Raw genomic sequence first — 25,229 nt, forward strand, 5'->3', positions numbered from 1 at the left:
GCTGCTTCCCAGTATATTTATTCCCTCATGAAGTTGTAAATAATCCATAGCAGTTCAAAAGGAACAGTGGTGTACATAATTACAATTACAGAAGGAAAAACTATATTCATTACTCAACTTGAGGTTGTCTGTAGCACAAAAAGGGGTGCAGAATAGTGCAATAAAAATTTTTGATCATTTACCTAGTGATATAAAATGTCTGAGAGACAGCAAACCAAAACTTGGAAACAAACTGAAAAATTTTCTTGTTTATCAACTCCTTCGATTCTGTAGAAGGATTTCTATTGTATTTTGTAAAAAGTGGTAGGTAGGAATTACTGGCTCACTTTTGTGTATTTAAAAATCTTACAAATGTTCGGCATGTAGCCATGTTTGGAAATTAATTTGCGATGTGAGTGTAGAATGACTCGTTCGACACCATTACGATTTAGCACACAGAATTATTCCTGGATCACGTAACAAACAAACTAACTAACTAACCAACTAACTTTAAGTACTCCCAGAAACACGGCCAGCTTCCGTCGTCACATAAAAACTATTCTAGCTTAAGTGCTGGGTGCTTTACAGAATTTTGGTTCATGGTCCCACAAATCGGCGTGTTCTGTGCGCTTCACTGTGGAACACAGCAGAAACCATACTCTCCATAACGTCCGCGCCTCTAAATAGCAAGCTTCGCTTTGTCTACTGAATACTCTGAGTATGTGACACTACTGCTGTCGCAAGTATCATCCAGAAACATGCCGTGAATAACATTGCGACGTAACAAGAGTGCTGAGTTTTTTCCTAAGCGAAACGTACAATGTTTCCTTTCCTCGATGAAATAAATAAATAAATAAATACAAATAAAAAATTAAAAAAATGCACCACGAAGGAATTGCCTGAGTGAGACGGAAACCGGTAGACATGGCGTACGTGTACAGACAAACAAATGATTACATTTTCAGAAAAGTTGGATGATTTAATCAAGAGAAACAGCTTCATATATTGAGCAGGTCACCACCTTTTGCTTTATGCATGCAGTTATTCGGCTTGACACTGACTGACAGCGATGTTGGATGTCCTCCTGAGGGACATCAGTCAAATTCTGTTCAACTGGTGCGTTAGTTCTTCAAAATCCCGAACTGGTTGGTGAGGCCAGCCCACAATGCTCTAAAAGGTCTCAATCGGATAGAGATCCTGCGACGTTTCTGGCCAAGCAGCACGAAGTCAAGCAGTAGAAACTCTTGCCGTGTGCAAGCAGGCATTACCTTGCTGCTAAGTAAGTTCGGAATAGCTTGTCATGAAATGCGGTGTTGACATTATCAATTTGTGAAGCTATTCCTCCTGAATAAATCATCTAATTTTTCTGAAACTGTGCTTATTTGTCTGTCTGTACAGGTACATCACGTCTACCGATTTCCGTCCCATTCAGGTAATTCCTTCGCGCAGTGCGCTTTCTTCCCTGTTTTATTATGTTACAACGAATATAGAATGCTACTTTTGAAATTACCACCATTTCTGTTCAAGTAGTTGGCATGGTTTTCATGTTTTTTTTCTGGTTATTAATGGAGTGCATGACGACAGAACAGTGTGCTGTCACAGTGAAAATGTTTTACAAATGTGGTGAATGTTGCGCAAAAACTACTCGCAAACTCCGTGGAATGTTTTGTTGACAAACACCTACACTGAGTTGGCGAAAGCCATGGGATATCTCCTAACATCGAGCCGGGCCTTCTTTGGCCAGCAACTCGACGTGACCTGGACTCAACAGGTCACTGCAAGTCCCCTGCCATGCTTCCTCTACAGCCGTCCATAATTTCGAGAGTGTTTCCGGTGAAAGTTTTTCTGCACGAACTGATCTCTCGGTTATGTCCCATAAATATTCGATGGGATTCATGATGGGCGGTCTGGGAGGCCAGACGATTCGCTCGAATTGTCCAAATGTTCTTCAAACCAATCGGGAACAATTGTGCCCCTGTGACATGGCACATTGTCATCGTTGCTTATTCGAGGCATGCTGCCTCGGATGGTGGGTTGGCAACTGTTCAGTACGGAGGAAATGGGATGATTTTTTTATTTACTCCGTCTCAGTTGCACTGATATAAAATTCAGCTGTAGTGGTTACCGATTTTGGGCTGACACGCCCATTCTCAAGCTATTGATTTTTGTCATTGATTTCTTTTGTAATTGTCAGGGAAGTGTTTCACTATGTATTTAATTGAGAAGTATTTCAGTCTGTCTCAAGAATTTGATTAATTTGTAATATTGCTTTAATGCCACTGGAGGTAGATTTACATACGGAGCGATTGTTCAAAGAGCTTCTAGCGTTTTGTTAATTGAATGAGAAAAAAATCGCTTTCAGAATATAGTTTTTGAAAAAAGGAATTACTTGTTTGGGTTATCATTTATCGAGTTTATATTTGATCAAACCCATTCTCTTGAATTATATGTAGTTGTAGTAAGCAGCAGCAGCCGCAGCAACAGCAGGAGCCGCCATACAGAACATGCATTTCACTCAGCATGAATGTTGATGTTTACGTTTTTGTTAAATAATGGAATGCAGCAGACCAAGCAGTGGCAGCAGAAAGACCAAGTAAGTTATTTGTTGCGCACAGGACCAATTTAAAAAAATAAAGTTTAGGCGATCTCTGTAATAGTAAAGTTAACAAGAGTACAAGCATGAGATTTTCAGTAGAAAACACGAGATAAGAAGATAGAGCTCGCGACTATCACACGCACCTTGTTACTAACCGTAATTACCATATTGTATTGTACTGTATGAATAATAATTTCTGCAGCTGAATTTTATCTCAGTGCAACTGAGACGGACGGACGAAACAGAAAAAAATTATACAGCTTCTTCAATATTGCTATCAATAAAAATGCAATCCTTGTTTAGGAACACGACGCGCATGAATGACTAAAAATGGTCTCCAAGTAGCCGAACCTCCCAATCCATTGCATTGAACACAGCCCACACCATTATGTAGCTACCACCAGCTCGCACTATGCCTTGCTGACTTGTTGATAACTTGGGTCCATCGTTTCGTGTGGTCTGCACCACACTCGAACCCTGCCATAAGCTCTTACCAACTCAAATTGGCGCTCATCTGACCAGGTCACGGTTTTCCAGTCGTCTAGGATCCAGCCGAAATGGTCACGCGCCCAGGAGAGGCGCAGGCGATGTTGTGCTGTTACGAAAGGCACTCGCGTTGGTCGTCTGCTGCCACAGCCCATTCATTAACGCCAAATTTCGCAGCACTGTCTTAACGGATGCTCTCGTCGTACGTCCCATATTGATTGCTCCGGTTATTTCGCGCAGTGATGCTTGTCTGTTGGCACTCACAACTCTACATATAGATCTAGATATTATGTTGTTTGACCTCTATGTTTATCCATTTTATTTGTTTCTATTAGCATTGCAACAATGATATCATGTTGTTTTGTTATTTCTTTCATTGTCTATGAAAAGGATGCTCGTGATTTATTCCTACATAGCACATCCATAGGCATGCACACTTACTTAGCGATGACAGACTTTAATATTAGTGGGATCTATCTATTGCTAATCTATTTTTTTCTTTCGTGTAAGGAAGCCCATCCGCGTGATATGAGTCAGTAGAGATAGATACGAAAGTGTACATACTAAGGTACATCTGCATCTCATGCAGGTATCCATACCATACATATTGCAGCTTACTTATATTAGAGAATGATAGAATGTGCATGAACAGAACTGACTGTGGGACCATCTGTTTCCCAAGGACATTCGGACACAATGTTTTCAGAGAACAACTCTGTGAACGGTTTCCCTGCGCAATGATTTTCAGAGACACATAATTATGTATATGCACATTGTGCAGTGATTAACGTAAAATTTAATTAAAACTGGTGTTTCTGCACGACTTTTCAATCTGTAATTTTGAGAAGACTGTGCTCCACATGATATAATGTATTCCATTGTGAACGCTCAATTTAAGTCATGGATTGTGACCGAATCTATTTGCACGAACTCCTGCGAACAGTCGTGCTGCAATAGAACAGTGCATTTCTATGAGTGATGTGCAACAATCATTCACTAAAACTGTGATAAAGATATTCAGTGTTGTTAAAAAGTTCTTGAAACATCTGTGTGATCTGAAGTTTTCGCTGGTTTATGTGGACCAGATAATATACAGTTACCATGTTGTCAGTTATTAAATTCTCGGATATGAACTCTGAATCCAAATTTCTAGGGACCACAGATTCGTCATGTGAGAATGGGCTGTCTATAAGACCCCATACATTTCTTACAGGTGCAGAAACTGACTTTTCAAAAATTCTAATGCCCTATTACGATTGTTCTTTGTCCCATCCCCGAGCTGATTCCCGCGCCAACCCGAAGGATGGTTAAGATCCGTGTCCAACGGCCGTTCTGAACCGGTCATTCTGCGATCCTGATTCCGGTCGACTTTTCCGTCAACTTCGTCGTCGCCTACCACCTGCACACCAGGACGACACAAGTAGACAATGATAGCATATATTTAGAAGATTGTTAATTCTATGCTGTACGAGACATGTGTCTAACAAATGAGAGAGAGATTTGGAAAAGTTTAGTGAAATCTAGTCATCAAACACGATTTATGCACACAGACATCTAGGCTCGTTCATTTATTGTCGATATACAGTGACCCACCCATTGCAGTTATCAATACTGAAGGCCTCGATGCGGTTTTTCCTAATTTTTCCGGTCACCCATGCTCGAAAATCCATGCTTGAATGAGGGTCAAGTTAGAATCCAGGGTAGTCTTTTCAAGTGTTGAGAACTGTAATGAAACGTAGTGAACATTACACAACAATAAACTTCACATCATCACAAGTAAATGTAGATATACATAAAACTATAATTATTGTCATGTAAACATGAACAATCCTCAGTTGGACGAAAACTTAATACTAATGTGTCTGATCGAAAAGGTCGAAAGAACTTGTTGTTGTTGTGGTCTTCAGTCCTGAGACTGGTTTGATGCAGCTCTCCATGCTACTCTATCCTGTGCATGCTTCTTCATCTCCCACGAAAGAACTTAACAGTGTGCTATTAAAATTACGAACTATAAAGGGTTTGTGCAGCACTTTATTTTGTGCCGCACTCTGCCGTACTCCTGGGGAGGACATTTTAACGTCACAATTTAATATGAACAATTTTATTAGTGAAATGACCGTTTGATAGTGTGCGATGTATGTAGGAATCAAAGATGCTATTATCTTACAGAGAGATATGAGCAATACTTTCATCTCTGATTTGTATATTTTTTTGTTGTTGTTATCTGGAATGTCAATTATTCAGATTTATTATTCTTCGGACTATTGTTCTCGTCAAGATTATCTTGAAACTGCTACAGCTCATTCGATATATTGTATTGTATCAGAAGAAATAAAAGAGCTCATCTCAACTGATTAATAAGTGAGACTCAAAATTAATTATTCTTCTGCAATTACATTCTCATAAATATCCGGAGAGTTCCAGGTACCTGCGTTGACGTGCATTTGGAGAGACGCTGGAGACTTGACGAACGAACCAGAAATCATACGGCGATTCTTTACAGACTCAAGCACTCGCAATTAAATTGCGTTGAGAGCGAATACCACGATTTCGTCACTCAACATATTACGCAAACGACGAGTTTAGTTAACAGTACAACACTTGTAAGCCAGCAGTACAAACCAAAATCTCGTCCAAATAATATTCCATTACAACATAAAATACGACAGCAAACACAATAACATAAAAGAGTGGTGGATAAAGAGAGAGGGGATCGGTAGGGAGAGAGGGAGAGGAGGATGTGGATAGAGATAGGGGGAAGAAGATGAACGAAAGAGGGGGTAGGAGGAAAAGGACAGAGAGAGGAGAAGGGAGGAGACAGAGAGAGCAGGGAGGAGGAGATGAACTAACAAAAGATTGGAATAAATACTCGTAAATACGGGGGCAACGCCGGATTTCTTGGCTAGTATATTAAAAACGCTGATGAAAATAAGTGTTTTGAAAGCCTGTATCCGTTTATTGGAGTAACATGGCAAGAAATTTATCTTATATTGTGTTTGCTGTAATCACACATTAGTATGAAAATCTGTGGCAGTAAATTTATACAAGCCAGGGCAATTTATCGCACCAAAGAAGAATATTTTTTTAATGCATTCTAAGTGAGAGACATATTAGTAGCAACTGCTGCAATCATGGAGTATAATTATTTCTTTGTTGTGGGAAAAGTGGGATTAAAACTTGAACCTCTTGAGTAGGTCATGCGACTCCAGTATAAGCAATTGTAACTGAGAAATATCTACCTTTTAAAAACCTTGCTGTCTCAACTCTTCAGCTGGGTTATAATCTGTGAAAGACCGAATGTACCAAAAGATTGTCAGAAGGTTAAAACGTAACATTATAGAAGGAAAATAGCATAAAAAAGCTGGTATCGTAGCTTGACATGTATTGAACACATGGTTGTGCATTACCGGTAATGTTATATATGGTTCGTGTTGGTATCTTTGACATAAAGTTCGTTACGTTTGTTCATTGAAATTGTAGTTAGTGTGTCCTATATTATTCCGTGTTTACTCATTACGGGTCAAATCTAGTTACAGATTCCAACAATTCCATGGTTCATTATTTATATTGTTTTTCCAGCAAGTGTGTGCACTGCATTGTAATTTTTTTTTGTATTTATAATACTGTAATCGGTAACTAGAATTGACTTATATACGTTTAATCTAGTTACCGATTCCAACCAATCCATGAATAGTTGTTTAGGCCGGTTTTACAACAAGTGTGTCCACTAAGTGTTATAAGATTTCTACATCGACTACTGTGAAAAAAAGACCTTGGAATCGATACTACAATATTTGTTACTTTTTAGCAGAAGTTCAGAGATCAATAAGAACTCTAGAAATACTACAAAAACCGAGTTCACACACTACGGCAAACATGTTAAAAACTATGGACCATCGAATTGCTATATCTATGATGACCTCTGTAGGTCAATTCTGTTTACCGATTCCGACCATGCCGCGGCTCATTATTTAGATCGTTTTTCCGGCACGTGCTTACTCTGAAATATAATAAGATTTCGGCATTTTTAATTGCTCTCTAAACTACTGTAACAAATGATAAATAATGGAATCGGCAACCAGAATTGAACTACGTAAGAGGTCAGTACTAGTTTGGATTCCAATATTTGTTACTTTTTGTGAATTTTCGTTTTTTGTGTCCTGGTTTTCCTTTAGTATTTCTGTGATTTCTGTGTCGGTTGTTCCACATTTCAAGCTACTGTTTCATATACAGTATTGTTTATTTCATTTTCCTGTTGCTGTTTTAGTTTTACCCCGCCCAAAACTCCGACTTTCCCGTAGTTGTTCTACTGTATTCAATAATAATTATTATAAATTAACACTATTTTATAATGTTAAGACTTCACTACACGCTATAGTGTAATGGGGTTAAAGGATTTCGTGCTTTTCTTACTCTCATAAATTACGACAATAATTTGTTTCAAACACAGTTTGTTTATGTGTGTGTGTGTGTGTGTGTGTGTGTGTGTGTGTGTGTGTGTGTGTGTGTGTGTGTTTGTGTGTATGGTGTCCCACATGCCACTGGATATTCAAGGACCACTGAGCAGCATGTCGTAAATAAAGATTGTTTACCCATTTCTATTCCTTCGATTACAACGCCGTCTATGGCGAAACGAAAAAAATGCTTCAGGCAAAATGTATGCAGATCTTGCCGTAGAATCGTAATCTGCAGTAAAAAAACATTTTGTGATTGAATAGAGTTGCCCCCGTCACCCACGGAACGGGATGGGGTGGACTGTCGAGTGTGATATCACTGGGTGTGCCCCTCCGAGACAAACAAACTGAAATTATAACTTCTTTTGTTAACATGTGTAGTTTTCGCAGTGTTTCAATGTCTTCAGTTAAAATGAGCGTACTGTATGTGTAACTCGCGGCTAAGTAAATAATCACGTGTGTTGCGATTGTAACTGTACCATACGCTGCAGTCCTTTGTTTACAAATATCATGCGCTGCTTTCAAATATTGCGTGTATAAACGTCCTTTCCTCTGGTATGACGTCATTGTTCAAAGCCGACGAGTGGAATAAGACACTAGACTTTATTCCATGCGTCGCGCAACCACGCCAGTATACCTGTATCGATGCTTACAGCTGCATTTCGTAAAACTGCGCGTAGGTAATAGAATGCTGGTACGGTAAACGGATTTGCTGTGCTAACATGGGTTGTAGCAGTTTTAGTTACTACTGCACGAGGCGACTATTGGGAGAGCGAAAGCAGTGTTGGTTCTGTGTCAGGAGCCACTCTTCCAGTTCGTTCCTTGCCAGTTTTCCTCGGGAGGACGGTAGTGACCTGTGTTCACCGACAGGCGCAGCGGAAGAAGATTCAGAATTAGCTATTTATTTCCATATAAAATACAGATGACCCCTTGACTCGTGGTTAGCACCTTCTGTCGATGCTCGCTGAGGAATAGCGTCGTAAGCGGCCTTCAGCCCGCTCCACGCGGCTGACACCGCACACTTCGTTCCAGCCGGCTGCTGCACTGGCGTTCGCGCCTTGCCGTGGCGCCGGCTCCGTCTGTACCACGGCGCCGCTTCAGTGAGTGCCGGCGGCGCGTCTATTGAACTCAACACACGCCAGCATGGGAGGTGCTCTGTCCCCTCCCGCTGACCACACGTCTTCGTCATCCGTCGTACCGCGATGACAGTTGCCGCGTACCCGTGAAGTTCGACGATGTTGGCTTGCCGTCCAGGTAGGCCCTATTCAGTCCACCGGAATGTCAGGAACTCTGGTGTCCTGATCCTGATGGGACGGAAATATCGCCAGGTCCTCCCATCAGCGACATAGGCAGACTTTGCTGCTGAGCTTTGCGACTAGTGAAAACCGCGAGGTAGCCATCTCTCCCAGTGGCGGCTGCTGTTGTCGGTAGTGTGAAGGTAATCTACAACAGACTTCTGCCAGACGTCCTTTGCTGCAGTCAGGGAATCGAGAGCGAACGTCATGTACGCAATCGATCCTTCTGACCGACTGCCTTACGAGCTACACCGCTGGGATATTTATGGAGCGAAGTACTGGTTAATGTTCACTCAACGTCATTCGCCATGACCGCATAGCGCTTGCTATAACGAAGGTTACGGCGGTTTTCCTTCTGCCGTGCTTGCTTAACGGGTTTGTTACAGTGTAGAACGCCGGCCGGAGTGGCCGAGAGGTTCTAGGCGTTACAGTCTGGAACCGCGCCACCGCTACGGTGGCAGGTTCGAATCCTGCCTCGGGCATGGATGTGTGTGATGTCCTTAGGTTAGTTAGGTTTAAGTAGTTCTAAGTTCTAGGGGACTGATGACCTGAGAAGTTAAGTCCCATAGTGCTCAGAGCCATTTGAACCATTCTGAACAGTCTAGAACTGGTTCCTAAAAGCTCTTGGTATCGTTTGTCGCAATCGCTTTAGCCTTTCTTTCGTCACATAGCGAAGGTGACGTGACCCTGTTTTGCTGCTCTGACCCACTACACTCTGCTGAAGTCTGCTGCCTGGCCCGCTAGAAACGCCGATGTTGTTTTGCCCTGATCCTAGTCTCGGCGGCGAAATGTTTTCATTGCGCCAGCCTCATGTTGACGTTGCCGTAATGTAGCGAGATGGCTTCGCTCGGGGACTTTGAGAATTTTACCCGTTTTACTGCCGTATATAAGGTTGGCACGCAGCACTGTGTTTACATAGGCCTCCCAAATCTGGTTTTCGTAAATCGATTTTCCGATAGTGCCACTGATTCTTTATATAGACACTCCAATACCGATTTTGGAAACGCTATTCTTATTGTCGTATTTTCTCTTCCACAAACGACTTTTGCTCTCATGTAAGAGCACAACCGTTTTCAAAACGTACTCCAGTTGTCAGGCTATGTATGATTATAAAAACGTAAGCTATCTGCATGAAGTGACGAAGTGAAGGAAAAGTATTAGACTGAGCAATAAATTACCTACCTCTTACACATAACTGAAGAGAAATAGCCAGCCTAATGACTAAATCGGAAACCGAATCAGTTGATTTCCAGAGGCCGTTTGCGTAAAACATCTGACGATCGAAACATTGATATTTAGTTTGGATTGCAAAACCCATTCACGCCTTGACATGTAAAGCGAAAGCGAAAAGACTGTTTTCAAAATTCGGTTTTTATCTTATAGAAGTTGTGTCACATGTAAACACAGCAAATGATGCGCTGTGTTGTTGTCAACGTCGTAACATGGCACGGATTTACCGTGAGTAAAATATGCTATACAGCAGTCCAGTTATTTGACGTATTGCAATATCTGTTTCAATAACCTGTGGTAAAGGTGCTAGAAAGTTTGACGAATGTGTTAAACTAGAACACGCTGCAAACTGCAATTCTTGAAAGAAAGAAAGGGCAGGAGTGTGCACATATTCATAGCCGTGGCTCGTCGTTTGATATGAGACCTGAAGTGTAACACTGAGATCCCCATCATACTTTGGTCGTGGTGAAACAATGACCTGTAGCGTAGCTCTAAGCCTAAGTTAGGTTGGAATTCGATGCTTTGGTTGTGGGTTGACGAAACCAAAGAATGTGAATGCGTAATAAATGTCGTGGCAACAATGGGGCCATAATGGAGCCTGATGTCTACGTTCGCGCCAGATTTAACGCACTTTTCGTTGTAAACCTATAGTAGATAACGAACAAGTCTCCGACGAGTATTTAGAGGTAAACGGAGTCCCACAAAGAACTCAAATTTTGAATGTATAATAACATACAAAGTCACTGATGAAATTAAATAATTTACATAAATTATTGCTGTGCATGCTACCTGTGATTAGACATGAAAGTTGATCTTATTCAAATGTTCTCCACGGCCCTGCAGGCACGATCTCGTTCTTTTGATGAAATTTTCCGTACCTCATCGGCACAGCTCTAGTTCCGCCATTACAGGTTGAACCACGGACTTGAGCTCTGAAAGTGATCATGGTTTGATGGCATACACACGTTATTTCAAATGGCCCCCAGAGAAAGAAATCACATGATGTCATATCACAAGATCTGGGTGGCCAATTAACATCACCTTTGCTAGGAATCACCCGACGAGTGAATGTTTCTTGTACCAGTAACAGCTACACCGTTGCAATTTACGTATTACAGGTTGCGCTATCATATTCAAAATAAATCTCTTCAGCATTCACACGATCCAGTTCAGACAATAAAAACTCTCTTAGCATATCGCAGTAGCATTTGCTGTCCACTGTTAATGCTTTTCCGGCGTCATCTTCGAAGAAATTCTACCCAGTTATCCCCTCAGCCTAAATGGCACACCACACAGTCACTCGTTTTGGATGTAAGAGTTCTCCATAATTACTGTGATTCAGTTCCTGCAATTTTGCTTGTTCACCTCACCAGTGAATATTATTTTCTTGAAGAAATTGCTGCCCGCTCTTTGTTTCTCAAACACCCACTGGGCAAATGTTCTGCTTTAATTCTTGTCTGAGTTCGGTTTTATAAGCTTAAAGGTGCAAATCTTCTGTCAGAATCCGTTGCATGCAATTTCCGGAAATATACAGTTGTTGTGAATGTTAACGAATAGATTTCACCAGACTTACAGAAACATTTTTTTCCACTCGCAATGACGAAGTTCTCTACGAAATGACTAACACGACGCTGTCCCTAAGTTTTAATTATCACAACCGGACCGGTCTTCTGAAATATAACAATCAGTCTTATCATAGTCTACTTACAGGGTCCATTACACATTATTAATCATTGATTACATCAGTCCTTCGAATGGTAAGGTTTCAGATTGTGATGACAGTATTTCCCTTCAATTTGTTATTATCGATTAACCTAATTCATAGGCTCCACCATTAGGTATAGAAATGATCCTGTAGGGTCCTGAGTACACAAGTGGCCATTCCTTGTTCTTCCTTTTAAGCAATGACGTTTTTTCATAGGTCATTAGTAGTGCTTCTGTACCCACTTGGTATATATTCTTTCTTCAATTGTTGCTCATGATAAGTTTTCCTCTGTTGAGCTTTTCTCCTCATTTTGGCTAATCCTCGATAAATCTTGGCCTCCCGACGTTCTTCTAATACATGTACCTTGAGTAAACAATTAACCCACTCAATGATCCCTCTCTTATTCATTATTAGTTCTGTTGGTGTAGACTCGGTTGAAGAATGTCTTAAATTGTTATAAATTTCTTCAAACTGCTGCAGATAATCCATTCCCAATGTCTGTTTATGGTGGCAATATGTTCTAATAACTCTAATTTTTCCCGAGGGCATGCAGCTGTACTGTATGGTTAAATGATGATGGCGTCCTCTTGGGTAAAATATTCCTTAGGTGAAATAGTCCCCCATTTGGATCTCCATGCGGGGACTACTCAAGAGGATGTCGTTATCAGGAGAAAGAAAACTAGCGTTCTACGGATCGGAGCGTGGAATGTCAGACCCATTAATCGGGCACGTAGGTTAGAAAATTTAAAAAGGGAAACGAATAGGTTAAAGTTAGATATAGTGGGAATTAGTGAAGTTCGGTGGCAGGAGGAATAAGACTTTTGGTCAGGTGAATACAGGGTCATAAATACAAAATCAAATAGGGGTAATGCAGGAGTAGGTTTAATAATGAATAAAAAAATAGGAGTGCGGGTAAGCTACTACAAACAGCATAGTGAACGCATTATTGTGGCCAAGATAGACACGAAGCCCATGCCTACTACAGTAGTACAAGTTTATATGCCAACTAGCTATGCAGATGATAAAGAAATTGATGAAATGTATGATGAGATAAAAGAAATTATTCAGGTAGTGAAGGGAGATGAAAATTTAATAGTCATGGGTGATTGGAATTCGAGAGTAGGAAAAGGGAGAGAAGGAAACATAGTGGGTGAATATGGATTGGGGCTAAGAAATGAAAGAGGGAGCCGTCTGGTAGAATTTTTCACAGAGCATAACTTAATCGTAGCTAACACTTGGTTAAGAATCAGGAAAGATGGTTGTATACATGGAAGAATCCTGGAGATACTAGAAGGTATCAGAAAGATTATATAATGGTAAGACAGAGATTTAGGAACTAGGTTTTAAATTCCCAGGGGCAGATGTGGACTCTGACCACAATCTATTGGTTATGAACTGTAGATTAAAACTAAAGTAACTGCAAAAAGTTGGGAATTTAAGGAGATGGGACCTGGATAAACTGACTAAACCAGAGGTTGTACAGAGTTTCAGGGAGAGCATAAGGGAACAATTGACAAGAATGGGGGAAAGAAATACAGTAAAAGAAGAATGGGTAGCTCTGAGGTATGAAGTAGTGAAGGCAGCAGAGGACCAAGTAGGTAAAAAGACAAGGGCTAGTAGAAATCCTTGGGTAACAGAAGAAATATTGAATTTAATTGATGAAAGGAGAAAATATAAAAATGCAGTAAATGAAGCAGGCAAAAAGGAATGCAAACGTTTCAAAAATGAAATCGATAAGAAGTGCAAATTGGCTAAGCAGGGATGGCTAGAGGACTAATGTAAGGATGTAGAGGCTTATCTCACTAGGGGCAAGATAGATACTGCCTACAGGAAAATTAAAGAGAACTTTGAAGAAAAGAGAGCCACTTGTATGAATATCAAGAGCTCAGATGGAAACCCAGTTCTAAGCAAAGAAGGGAAAGTAGAAAGATGGAAGGAGTATGTAGAGGGTCTATACAAGGGTGATGTACTTGAGGACAACATTATGGAAATGGAAGAGGATGTAGATGACGATGAAATGGGAGATAGGATACTGCGTGAAGAGTTTGACAGAGCACTGAAAGACCTGAGTCGAAACAAGGCCCCGGGAGTAGACAACATTCCATTAGAACTACTGCCGGCCTTGGGAGAGCCAGTCCTGAGAAAACTCTACCATCTGGTGAGCAAGATGTATGAGACAGGCGAAATACCCTCAGACTTCAAGAAGAATATAATAATTCCAATCCCAAAGAAAGCAGGTGTTGACAGATGTGAAAATTACCGAACTATCAGTTTAATAAGTCACAGCTGCAAAACACTAATGCGAATTCTTTACAGACGAATTGAAAAGCCGGAAGAATCCGACCTTGGGGAAGATCAGTTTGGATTCCGTAGAAATGTTGGAACAGGTGACGCAATACTGACCTCACGACCTATCTTACAAGAAAGATGAAGGAAAGGGAAACCTACGTTTCTAGCATTTGTAGACACAGAGAAAGCTTTTGACAATGTTGACTGGAATACTTTCAAATTCTAAAGGTGGCAGGGGTAAAATACAGGAAGCGAAAGACTATTTACAATTTGTACAGAAACCAGATGGTAGTTATAAGAGTCGAGGGGCATGAAAGGGAAGCAGCGGTTGGGAAGGGAGTGAGACAGGGTTGTAGCCTATCCCCGATGTTATTCAATCTGTATATTGAGCAAGCAGTAAAGGAAACAAAATACAAATTCGGAGTAGGTATTAAAATCCATGGAGAAGAAATAAAAACTTTGAAGTCCGCCGATGACATTGTAATTCTGTCAGAGACAGCAAAGGACTTGGAAGAGCAGTTGAACGGAATGGACAGTCTCTTGAAAGGAGGATATAAGATGAACATCAACAATAGCAAAACGAGGATAATGGAATGTAGTCGAATTAAGTCGGGTGATGCTGAGGGAATTAGATTAGGAAATGATACACTTAAAGTAGTAAAGGAGTTTAGCCATTTGGGGAGCAAAATAACTGATGATGGTCGAAGTAGAGAGGATATAAAATGTATAATGCCAATGCCAAGGAAAGCGTTTCTGAAGAAGAGAAATTTGTTGACATCGAGTATAGATTTAAGTGTCAGGAAGTCGTTTCTGAAAGTATTTATATGGAGTGTAGCCATGTATGGAAGTGAAACATGGACGATAAATAGTTTGGACAAGAAGAGAATAGAAGCTTTCGAAATGTGGTGCTACAGAAGAACGCTGAAGATTAGATGGGTGGATCACATAACTAATGAGGAGGTACTGAATAGAATTGGTGAGAAGAGGAGTTTGTGGCACAACTTGACAAGAAGAAGGGACCGGTTGGTAGGACATGTTCTGAGGCATCAGGGGATCACAAATTTAGCATTGGAGGGCAGCGTGGAGGGTAAAAATCGTAGAGGGAGACCAAGAGATGGATACACTAAGCAGTTTCAGAAGGATGTAGGTTGCAGTAAATACTGGTAGATAAAGAAGCTTGCACAGGATAGAGTAGCATGGAGAGCTGCGTCAAACCAGCCTCAGGACTGAAGACCACAACAACAACTATATTCACCTCACGAAACAACCTCTCACTTGGGTTAACTTCAGAATGGAATCTGGAAATTAATATATGTCTAATCCTGTTGCCTCGTCAATGTCTTCTCCATATGTATCCCGTAAAATTGGCTGCACTGTCAGATAACAAAATGCGTGGCTTTCCAAAACGTGGAATATAATCGGCCGTGAGTCTGTGGATGATGGACTGCGCAGTACATGCCTTGATTGAATATAATTTTGCATATTTAGTCAATTGATCGTCGAATCCAACACTATATATGTCAATTCCTCTAGCACGCTTACAACACGCTCAATACTAATTGGATGTAATATTACTCTGGCGCCGTGGTTCGACGGTTTTTGCTTCTGACATATTTGACACTTCTTGATCATGCTTTGCACAATATGGTAATATGGTAATATCTACCAATCTTTTCTAAGCATCTATATACCCCATAATGCCGCCAAACTATATGTGTATGCTATATTAATTTCTGAACATAGTCTTGTGGCATGCAAACACACCAATTATTTGACTGAGGATGTCTCCTGTGAAGTAAGACATTATCATGCAGTTGATACAGCTCATTTATCATTGGTGAACTTTCTGTCTAAGGCTTCTCAATGACATAAATACAATGGGGATCTTTTCGCTACCGTTGTGCCAAGTTCCTGCACATTCTAAGATACACTCTTTGATTTTCCGCGTCCTTCATTAGCAAAAATTTAAATTCCACTGTTTGTCATTATATTTTCACAGCTTCGCTTAGTCCTTTGGTGGTCTTGATATAGCATCTGCAGTAATATTCTGTCTACCATGGACATATATAATTTCAAAACAGTATTCTTGTAGAATAAGCATCCATCTAGGTAAACAATCAAGTAGAAGCTTGTAATTATACAGAAAGCTTAGTTCTCGGTCGGTGGCAAATCTTAGTGCCCAAGAAATGGCGTAATACCTGTGACAGTATGTTTTATGAAGTCTCACATTTAAAAGACAGCCATATCATCTTATGACGACCGGTTTCTCTTAAAACACCATATCATAATCCTGTAATAATTGTTTTAATTCATGCTTTTGCTGAAGTATTACGGCATTAGATTCAGTTACTCTTGTGTTAACGTGCTCTAATAGGCTAGAGTCACTAGGCATTAGGTTGGTGACCTTCTGCTATGAAACTTCCTGGCAGATTAAAACTGTGTGCCGGACCGAGACTCGAACTCGGGAACATTACCTTTCGCAGCCAAGTGCTCTACCAATTGAGCTATCCAGGCACGACTCACGCCCCGTCCTCACAGCTTTACTTCCGCCAGTATCTCGTCTCCCTCTTTCCAAACTTTCTGGTCTTATCCCGAGTAATGAATTTTATCGCAATCCCTTAACAGTAGCACCCATTCAGTTCCTGCTTCTGTACCAGATTAACCGTCAGAGGTACGCCGTCTATAGTTAACTTAAGCTTACTGGTGGCGAAGTCTATTACTGCATTCATCTCTCTCGGTAATTCATGCCCTAGAATCAAGTTCACAACAAGATTAGGTACCACTAGGCATGTGCCATCTATAGCTCCATTACCAACATCAATTTTGATTCTTGTTCGCAGTTTAATTGAACGAGAGCGTCCTCCTATAGCCCCAAGTATTTTGCAGTTCGCCACGGGTAAGGTAGGCAAATTAGCTCGTTCCCATAATCTCTTCACAAGAGCCGTGGAGATAGTATTTACACTTGCGCCCCTGTTCAAGAGTGCTGTAACATTGAATCCAACAATGTTCACATTAACAGCTGCTTGTGGTATGCTTTTCGGTTTAAAGTTACAGGGTTTGTCGCCGTGCAATAATTCGTGTCTAATGTCAGCACTGTGGTTGTCCCTTATCATCTTAATATTATTGTCGCATCTCCATTCACTAACTATGACAAGCCTTTCGGGGTTAAAGCTGGTCGCGTCTAGTTTCCCTGCCGTCTATGGTTCGCTGGCTTTGGTGTCTTCCGTTAACATATATACGGCTTCTACTGCAGTCAAAAACACATCAAAACTGGTTTCACTGACATGCAGTTAGTTTATATGTCCAGTGCCAATTTTGCGTTCAGTATTCTAATGACGTCTTTGGCAGATACTGATTCTGTAAAATACTTAATCTTATTAAGATACCTCTCAAAGTACCAAACGTTAATTGTACGGTTCGGTGTTGTATATCTGGTTACGAACCCCTCTTGTATCGCAGAAGACCAGTATTTTGCAATAAATGCATGTTCAAACTCAGCATATGTAGTGCAGGTTTTTGCAGCTTCAGCTGCCCATAGGGCTCCATCTCCTAAAATATGCCCATTCACATAACTAATCTTCTGATTTTCCGTCGATATTCTCGCTAATACTCCTTTAGATGATCTAATACATACAACTGGACATACAGTCTTCTCTTCCTGATTATAAGATGGGAACTGTCTGTCCTTAATCAATTTCTCCTCCGTATGTAACGTAGCGTAATCACTAACATGATTTTTCATTACATTCACATGTAGTAAAGTCTGTGTATGGACCTGTTCATTAATTCTAAAAGCTTTCAGCGCCATGTGTGGACTAGATCTTTCGTTCATAGATTCAGTGTCCCCGACAAATGAATAATTATCCAGGCAAGCGTAACGTAAATCCTTTACTTGCTTGCTCACGTCTTCAACCTGCTTGCAAACGTCTAGCGAATTCCTGATTGGCTAAATCCCTGTCTGAGATGACATCCTTTAGCAAAGACTGAACTTCTCGTTCAACAGTACTAGTCAGCTGTGTGTCTTGCTCACCTAACCACGAATGGAAAAAGTCTGTAAATTGTTCCGTATGTTGCTTGAGTTGCGCATTTATAATGTCACGCTGACGCCGAGTCAAATTACCCATTGCTAATGGCGGCTCCGCAACAGTATTCGTCAGCTCATCTTGGCCTAATTTCACAGTTTCAAATATCGATTTTGAAGTATTAAATGCGTCTGGAAAATGCTTATGTTGATCTCAGAATTGACCAATTTCAGTGGCTAAACTCGTTTGCACATTAGAAATCTGCTGAACTGCCCCGCTGAGTACAGTTTGCGACTCTACTACTTGGCTCATACATACGCACATACATACATACATTAATCCTTGTTCCATAGATCATGAATACCACATTTCGTAATGATGTGGAATGTGTCACTTTAACATAAGTTTTCTAATTAATTAATTATTTTTTTACAGTTACTACTTCATATCTAAGAATTCATCTATTGAGTAGAAGGAGTTGTCATTAAGAAATTCTTATAATTCGCTTTTAAAATTTGCTTGGCTATCTGTCAAACTTTTAATACTATTTCGCAAATGACCAAAGATTTTTGTGGCAGCATGGCTCACCCCTTTCTGTGCCAAAGTGAGCTTTAATCCAGAATAGTGGATATCATCCTTTCTTCTAGTGTTGTAGCTATGCACTTCGCTGTTATTTTTGAATTGGGATGGGTTATTAATGACATATTTCATAAGTGAATTATGTATCGCGAAGGTACTGTCAATATCCCGAGTTTCTTAAACAAATGTCTGCAAGGTGGTCTTGGGGGGGCTCCAGCTATTATTCTGATTACATGATTTTGTGCAATGAATACTTTCTCTCTTAACGACGAATTGCCCCAAAACATGATGCCATATGAAAGCAGTGAATGAAAATAGGCATAGTAGGCTAATTTACTGACATGTTTATCACCAAAATTTGCAATAACCCTAATAGCATAAGTAGCTGAACCTAACTGTTTCATCAGATCATCGATGTGTTTCTTCCAATTCAGTTTCTCGCCACTGCACACATCCAGAAATTTTGAGTATTCTATCTTAGCAATATATTTCCGTTCATAGTCTATATTTATCAATGGTGTTATGCCATTTACTGTGCAGAATTGTTTTCTCAAAATTTAGTCAGAGTCCAGTAGCAGAGAACCACTTAATAATTTTCTGAAAGACCTTATTTGCGATTTCCTCAGCTGATTCTTGCTTCTTGGGTGTGATTTCTATACTTGTATCATCAGCAAAAAGAACTAACTTTCCATCTTCATGAATATAGAGTGGCAAGTCGTTAACATATATTAAGAACAATAAGGGACCAAAGACTGAACCCTGTAGGACACCATTCTTGATACCTTCCCAGTTAGAGGACTCTGCTGGTTTTTGTAGACTATCTATACTGTTAATTTTAACCTTCTGCATTCTTCCAGTTAAGTATGAATTAAACCATTTGTGCACTGTCCCACTCATACCACAATACTTAAGCTTGTCTAGAAAAATTTCATGATTCACACAGTCAGAAGCCTTTGAGAGATCACAGAATATCCCAATGGGTGATGTTCGGTTATTCGTTGCACATAATATTTGATCAGTGAAAGCATATATACCATTTTCTGTTGAAAACCCTTTCTGAAAACCAAATTGATATTTTGTTAGTACTTCATTTTTACAAATATGTGATGCTACTCTTGAATACATTACTTTTTCAAGAATTTTCGGATAAAGCTGTCAGAAGTGAGATTTCGCGGTAGTTGTTAGCATCAGATCGATCCCCTTTTTTATGCAATGGTTTAACAATAGCATCTTTCAGTCTATCTGGAAAAATTCTCTGTTTCAGTGAACTACGACATACGTGGCTGAGAATCCTACTTATTTGTTGGGAACAAGCTTTTAGTACTCTGTTGGAAATGCCATCAATTCCATGTGAGCTTTTACTTTTGAGTGAATTTATTATTTTCGTAATTTCAGTAGGAGAGGTAGGTTGAGTTTAAATTTTTATCAAGTTGCATAGGTACTGCCTCTTCCATATACTGCAACGCATATTTAATTGCCTACAAATCGGTTTTTAATTCAGTCCGACAGTTTTGAAATTGTGTTTGAAATTCAGTTGTTAGCGCTGGGTGACTATTCTGCAATTCTGTTCTTTAATTTGTTTTTAATTCTTTTCACATTTGTTCAATACGCGCTAACAGTAACGTAATCTGATCAGCACCCTCTTGCACATCCGCCTGCAGAACATTTTGTACGTTCTGCTCCGCCATTTTAGGTTTCTGTCTTGTTCTGACCATCTTACACAAATGTTGTGATACAATTTATATTGTTTAAGTTAATAGCAATTGGGTCCTCAACAATACTATGCTGCAAAACCGTGTTTGCCTGTTACGTAACAAGCACGCCAGAAACAATCTAATATCTCTTACATAGTGATAGCGTCGCATAGATAGTTGACACAAATAAACTGTCGTACTACCTACGTCAAATCTATTAAAATGAAACCGCCTGTCTACCACTAATTCTTTCCTACAAAACCCATAGAAAAGTCAGCAGAGATAGAGATGGAAATGTACACCTCCTTTTCGTAGATGCTGTATAGTGGACTACTGTTACAATTCCTCGATCTTCAGCCTTCTATTATGTACACCTCTCCGTCAATACACTCAAGCAACCATACTTGAAGAAGAAGTATAATATTAGTTCCTTACAACACTAATACATACAATATTTGTAAAATTCAATACACTATAATGTTCATGTTTCTGTGAAGACTCAAGTCGTCTCCCGTCATGGTCGCCAACTATTATTTTATTTGTTGTGGTGCTTTATGTTGTGTCAGAATATTATTTGGACAAGATTTTGGTTTGTATTGTTGGGTTTCAAATGTTGTACTGTTAACTTAACTCGTGGTCTGCGTAATATGTTGAGTGACGAAATCTTGGTAAAGCGCTATTAACGCTATTTAATTGCGAGTTCTTGAGTGTGTAAAGAATCGCATGTGATTCCAGGTTCGTTTGCCAAGTCTCCAGTGTTTCTCCATATGCACACAATACAGATATTCGGATCTCTAGATATTTATGAGAATGTAATTGTGGAAGAATAATTAATTTCGAGTCTCATCTATTAATCAGTCTTCAATTTCTTCTTATACAATACAATATATCTACAGAGCTGTAGCAGTTTCAAGATAATCTTAACGAGAACAGTAGTCCGAAAAACAATAATCTGAATAATTAACACTGCAGATAGCAACAAAAATTATCTATGAACCAGAGATGATAGTATTGTTCATATCTCTCTGTAAGAGATAGCATCTTTGATTCCTACATAGATCGCACAGTCCCAACAGTCATATCACCAGTAAAATTGTTCATATTAAATTGTGACATTACATATCCTCCCTGCTCTTCCTGTCCATCTCCCCGTACACCTGTCCATCAACTCCACATCTTCCTCTCTCTATCTCCACCACCCACTCTCTCTGTTCAACTCCTGCACTCCCCACTCCATCTCCTCTTCCCCCTTTCTCTGTCAATCTGCTCCTCCCTCCTCTGCCCTTCTGCTCCTTTCCCCTCAGTTTATCTCCTTCTCCTTCCCCCTCTAATTCCATCTCCTCATTCTTCCCCCTCTAATTCCATCTCCTTTACCTCTTTCTTTGTCCATCCCCTTTTCCTCCTGTCTTTGTCTATTTCCTACTCCCCTTTCCTTGTTCACCTCTTCGTCTTTCCTTTCTATGTCCACTTTCTCCTCTCCCCTCTCCGTTTCCCTCTCCCCTATCCCTGTGCATCTCCTCCTCCTCATATCTGCACCCGTCTCCTCATTCCCTCTCGTTGTCTGTCCATCTCCTCGTCCACCCTTCTCTGTCCATGTTATGAGACATTCCCCAGTAGGAGGCTAGTGGTTCTTACCCTCGTACTATCTCTTTCCAGATTGTATCTAACATGTGTGCCGAATTTAACTGAAATTATTCCAGGGATTTAGGATGAGCTTTGTACCTGTGGCTTTGTTTGTATACGCAGATGTCAAATACATTTCACACACATTTAACATATTTCACGCATATTTCTACACATATTTCTGTATATCTAGCAAGTTTCGCCATGCAGCTTAATTTTATGACGCCCTTTCTCCCGAAAAAAAATTGGAAATTTGTGGTAAGTACTATTGGACCAAACTGCTGAGGCCGTCGGTCCCTAAGCTTACACACTACTTAACCTAACTTACACTAAGGGCGACACACACACACCCATGCCTGAGGGAGGACTCGAACATCCGACGGAAGGAGCCGCGCGAACCGTGACAAGACGCCTGAGACCGAGGGGTTTCTCCTGAACTATGTGATACGTAGTGATGTAATTTCGCATATGCACCCAGTGGTATGTGCACCTGCTGTCTGTGAAATGTGTTGTGAATAGAGTAAGCAGTAAAGAAGTAATAAATTAAAACGTCATGCTTCAAGTGGCAGTTTTACTGCACAAGCAGAGAAAATGTAGTAGACAAAAACTTTATTCCTTTAATTATTTTATGGGGGTTTCAGTGAGAAAATGTTTCGTAAATATGGGTGTCCTCACGTCGTGGGCTATAATATTTTTTCACCCCCACCCCTTTGATAGGTTGGTAGTTCTTACTCATATATTTATTCAAATGGTTCAAATGGCTCTGAGCACTATGGGACTCAACATCTTAGGTCATAAGTCCCCTAGAACTTAGAACTACTTAAACCTAAATAACCTAAGGACATCACACACACCCATGCCCGAGGCAGGATTCGAACCTGCGACCGTAGCCACATATTTATTCTTTCCAGGTGGTGAATAATGTGGGTACCAAGTTTGGTTGAAGTCGGTGCAGTGGCAGTGGCTGAGGAGGAGATGTGGAACATATATACAGTCACACTTTTTTATAATTTGTGTAGATTAGCTCAATATCATGAAGAATCATAGATTAGAACTGTATCTGGGGACATTACTACGTATATGATCAAGGCGTACTAAGGGTCAGAGCAAGTGTCTGGGTGGAAGGGGGTGTACACATAAGAGTTTCGTGGAACTTGACAGATGGAGGAAACCGAAGCATAATTTCGCAATTTTTTACAAAATGCAAATCAAAACAACTGAACACAAAATATACTAATGCTACCACTTTATGATGATTATTTACCGCTTACAATGTACGTACCGCAAGCTCGTAACTAAAGGACCACAGTTTGTAATGAACTTGTTCACATTATTTTGCTTTCTGGCAGAAGACGTTCAGATACATGCAGATGGTTTCATAATTTACATGTTAGCAGTTTTTGCCATTAGGTCCTGAACACGAGACAAAACATTATAAAATGATGATCACTGGTAGCTTTTCGAATGAGCCATTTGGTATTTCCAGTTGCAAGGAGAGCTAGTGCGAACGGCGAAGTAGTCGTGAGTTTTCACGACAAATCGTTCTCGGAACGCTTACAACCCAATATTCTTTACATGTTCTGACTTTCTTCAAACTGGTGATCTATTGAGATGATGCTGAGGCCGTCGGTCCCTAAGCTTACACACTACTTAACCTAACTTACACTAAGGGCGACACACACACACCCATGCCTGAGGGAGGACTCGAACATCCGACGGAAGGAGCCGCGCGAACCGTGACAAGACGCCTGAGACCGAGGGGTTTCTCCTGAACTATGTGATACGTAGTGATGTAATTTCGCATATGCACCCAGTGGTATGTGCACCTGCTGTCTGTGAAATGGTTCGTGAAGCTGACTTCAGCACGGGGCTTGTGCTCTGTAGCATCTAAATCACTGATACCAATCTTCTTTTTTCATTGTTCATTTTCGAAACAAAAATAACAGAAGATCCTTTGATAACCTACGTCTCATTTAAATCCAGAAATCTAAAGCTGAAGTGAATTAAATATAGCAGTACCACAGTCATCTTCTGACTAACTCAGTTTCCTCCTTTTTCTATTTCTTGACAAAAATGAGCAGTATGTTGCTCTGCTAAATACATAGTTAGATTTTTTAACTGTAATGTAATAGTCTTCCAGTGCTGTGGCAGTATTAGAACATTAGAAATATTTGAGAATTATCATACCTAGTTGCTTGCTAACCAAATGGGCAATCATATAGCCTAGACAGTAAACGGTTGCACATTCCAGGTTCTCAACGCACATCACTACGTTATTTTAACGAAAGGTATAAAAGAATAACTACCAGCGCTGAAAAACAGATTGTTTGGCCAGTTTAACAACTGTGTTATTAAGTTTACAAAGTATCGCTTTTATAATAAGGTTGCATTGCTAAATTCATCTGTAGGCTTCTTGTCACGGATTAGAAGTTTAAAATGGACATGTGGCTAAATACATAATGTACTAAGTCACTGTATGTTACGTATTTAGCTACTTGGCCTGAATGGAATTATTGTTTATTGGCTGTTCCATCATATCTTCCACTAAGAAAGAATGTGGGATAACATGAAAATGAGGGACACAATCGGCAATTCACTCACGATTTCCGATGGCCATCTTTGCTTCTAGTCAACAGACACGTCCGCACCCAGTGTGGTGTAAGCACACTGACAGGAAGATTTCTTCAGCCTAAACTAAACAAGGCTGTATCGCCAGGCACACCTGATTCATCGTTCTACAGTATTTATCGCCTCTTACTTCACTCCTGTCCAGAAAGCTAGAGCGCTGAAAACAAGTATGTTTGATATTTGTCATACAGCAAACCGGAAATATTGGCGTTACTCAACCAAACAGATTAACACTTATCAAAAGACTATTACGACAAATACTTTACGTTTCCGTACGACCTTGTGAACGGCTTGAATGGAAAAATAAATAAGTAAAATATTGAAGTTTCACTCAGCATTTAACTGCAAAATACTTAATAAGTTGCAACTGCAAACACTTATGTCATAAGAGTACAAGTGATTATCGATTTATGAGGACTTTTAAAATACACAGGAACAGGTATCCACGTACAGGTAACAATACAGGGAACTTAATGTAAGTTTCACGTTCAGTGGATTTTCTGTGTCTTAATTCAGTGACGTAGACGTGACTGAATGCCGTAGAGACATGTGACCATTATAATCACAAGAACAGAAATTTTTTTAAAATGACTGTTTTTTTATTCATTACGCGTTCCGGGCTTTGCTCATCTTCAGATGACCTGCTGAA

The 25,229-nt window shown here is 40.2% G+C and overlaps 1 protein-coding gene across 1 annotated transcript in view; it reads right to left on the reverse strand.

The window, feature by feature from the left end:
- LOC124613818 (SH3 domain-binding protein 1-like) overlaps window positions 1–12,054 on the reverse strand; it is a 75,702-nt gene extending 63,648 nt beyond the window's left edge. The window contains exon 1 of the mRNA XM_047142540.1: window positions 11,988–12,054. Coding sequence (XP_046998496.1) covers window positions 11,988–12,054 — 67 coding nt within the window. The remainder of the gene's footprint in view (window positions 1–11,987) is intronic.
- Window positions 12,055–25,229: the final 13,175 nt, after the last annotated feature.

This window comes from Schistocerca americana, chromosome 4 (genome assembly GCF_021461395.2).
Source record: "Schistocerca americana isolate TAMUIC-IGC-003095 chromosome 4, iqSchAmer2.1, whole genome shotgun sequence".
Classification (NCBI taxonomy): Eukaryota; Metazoa; Arthropoda; class Insecta; order Orthoptera; family Acrididae; genus Schistocerca; species Schistocerca americana.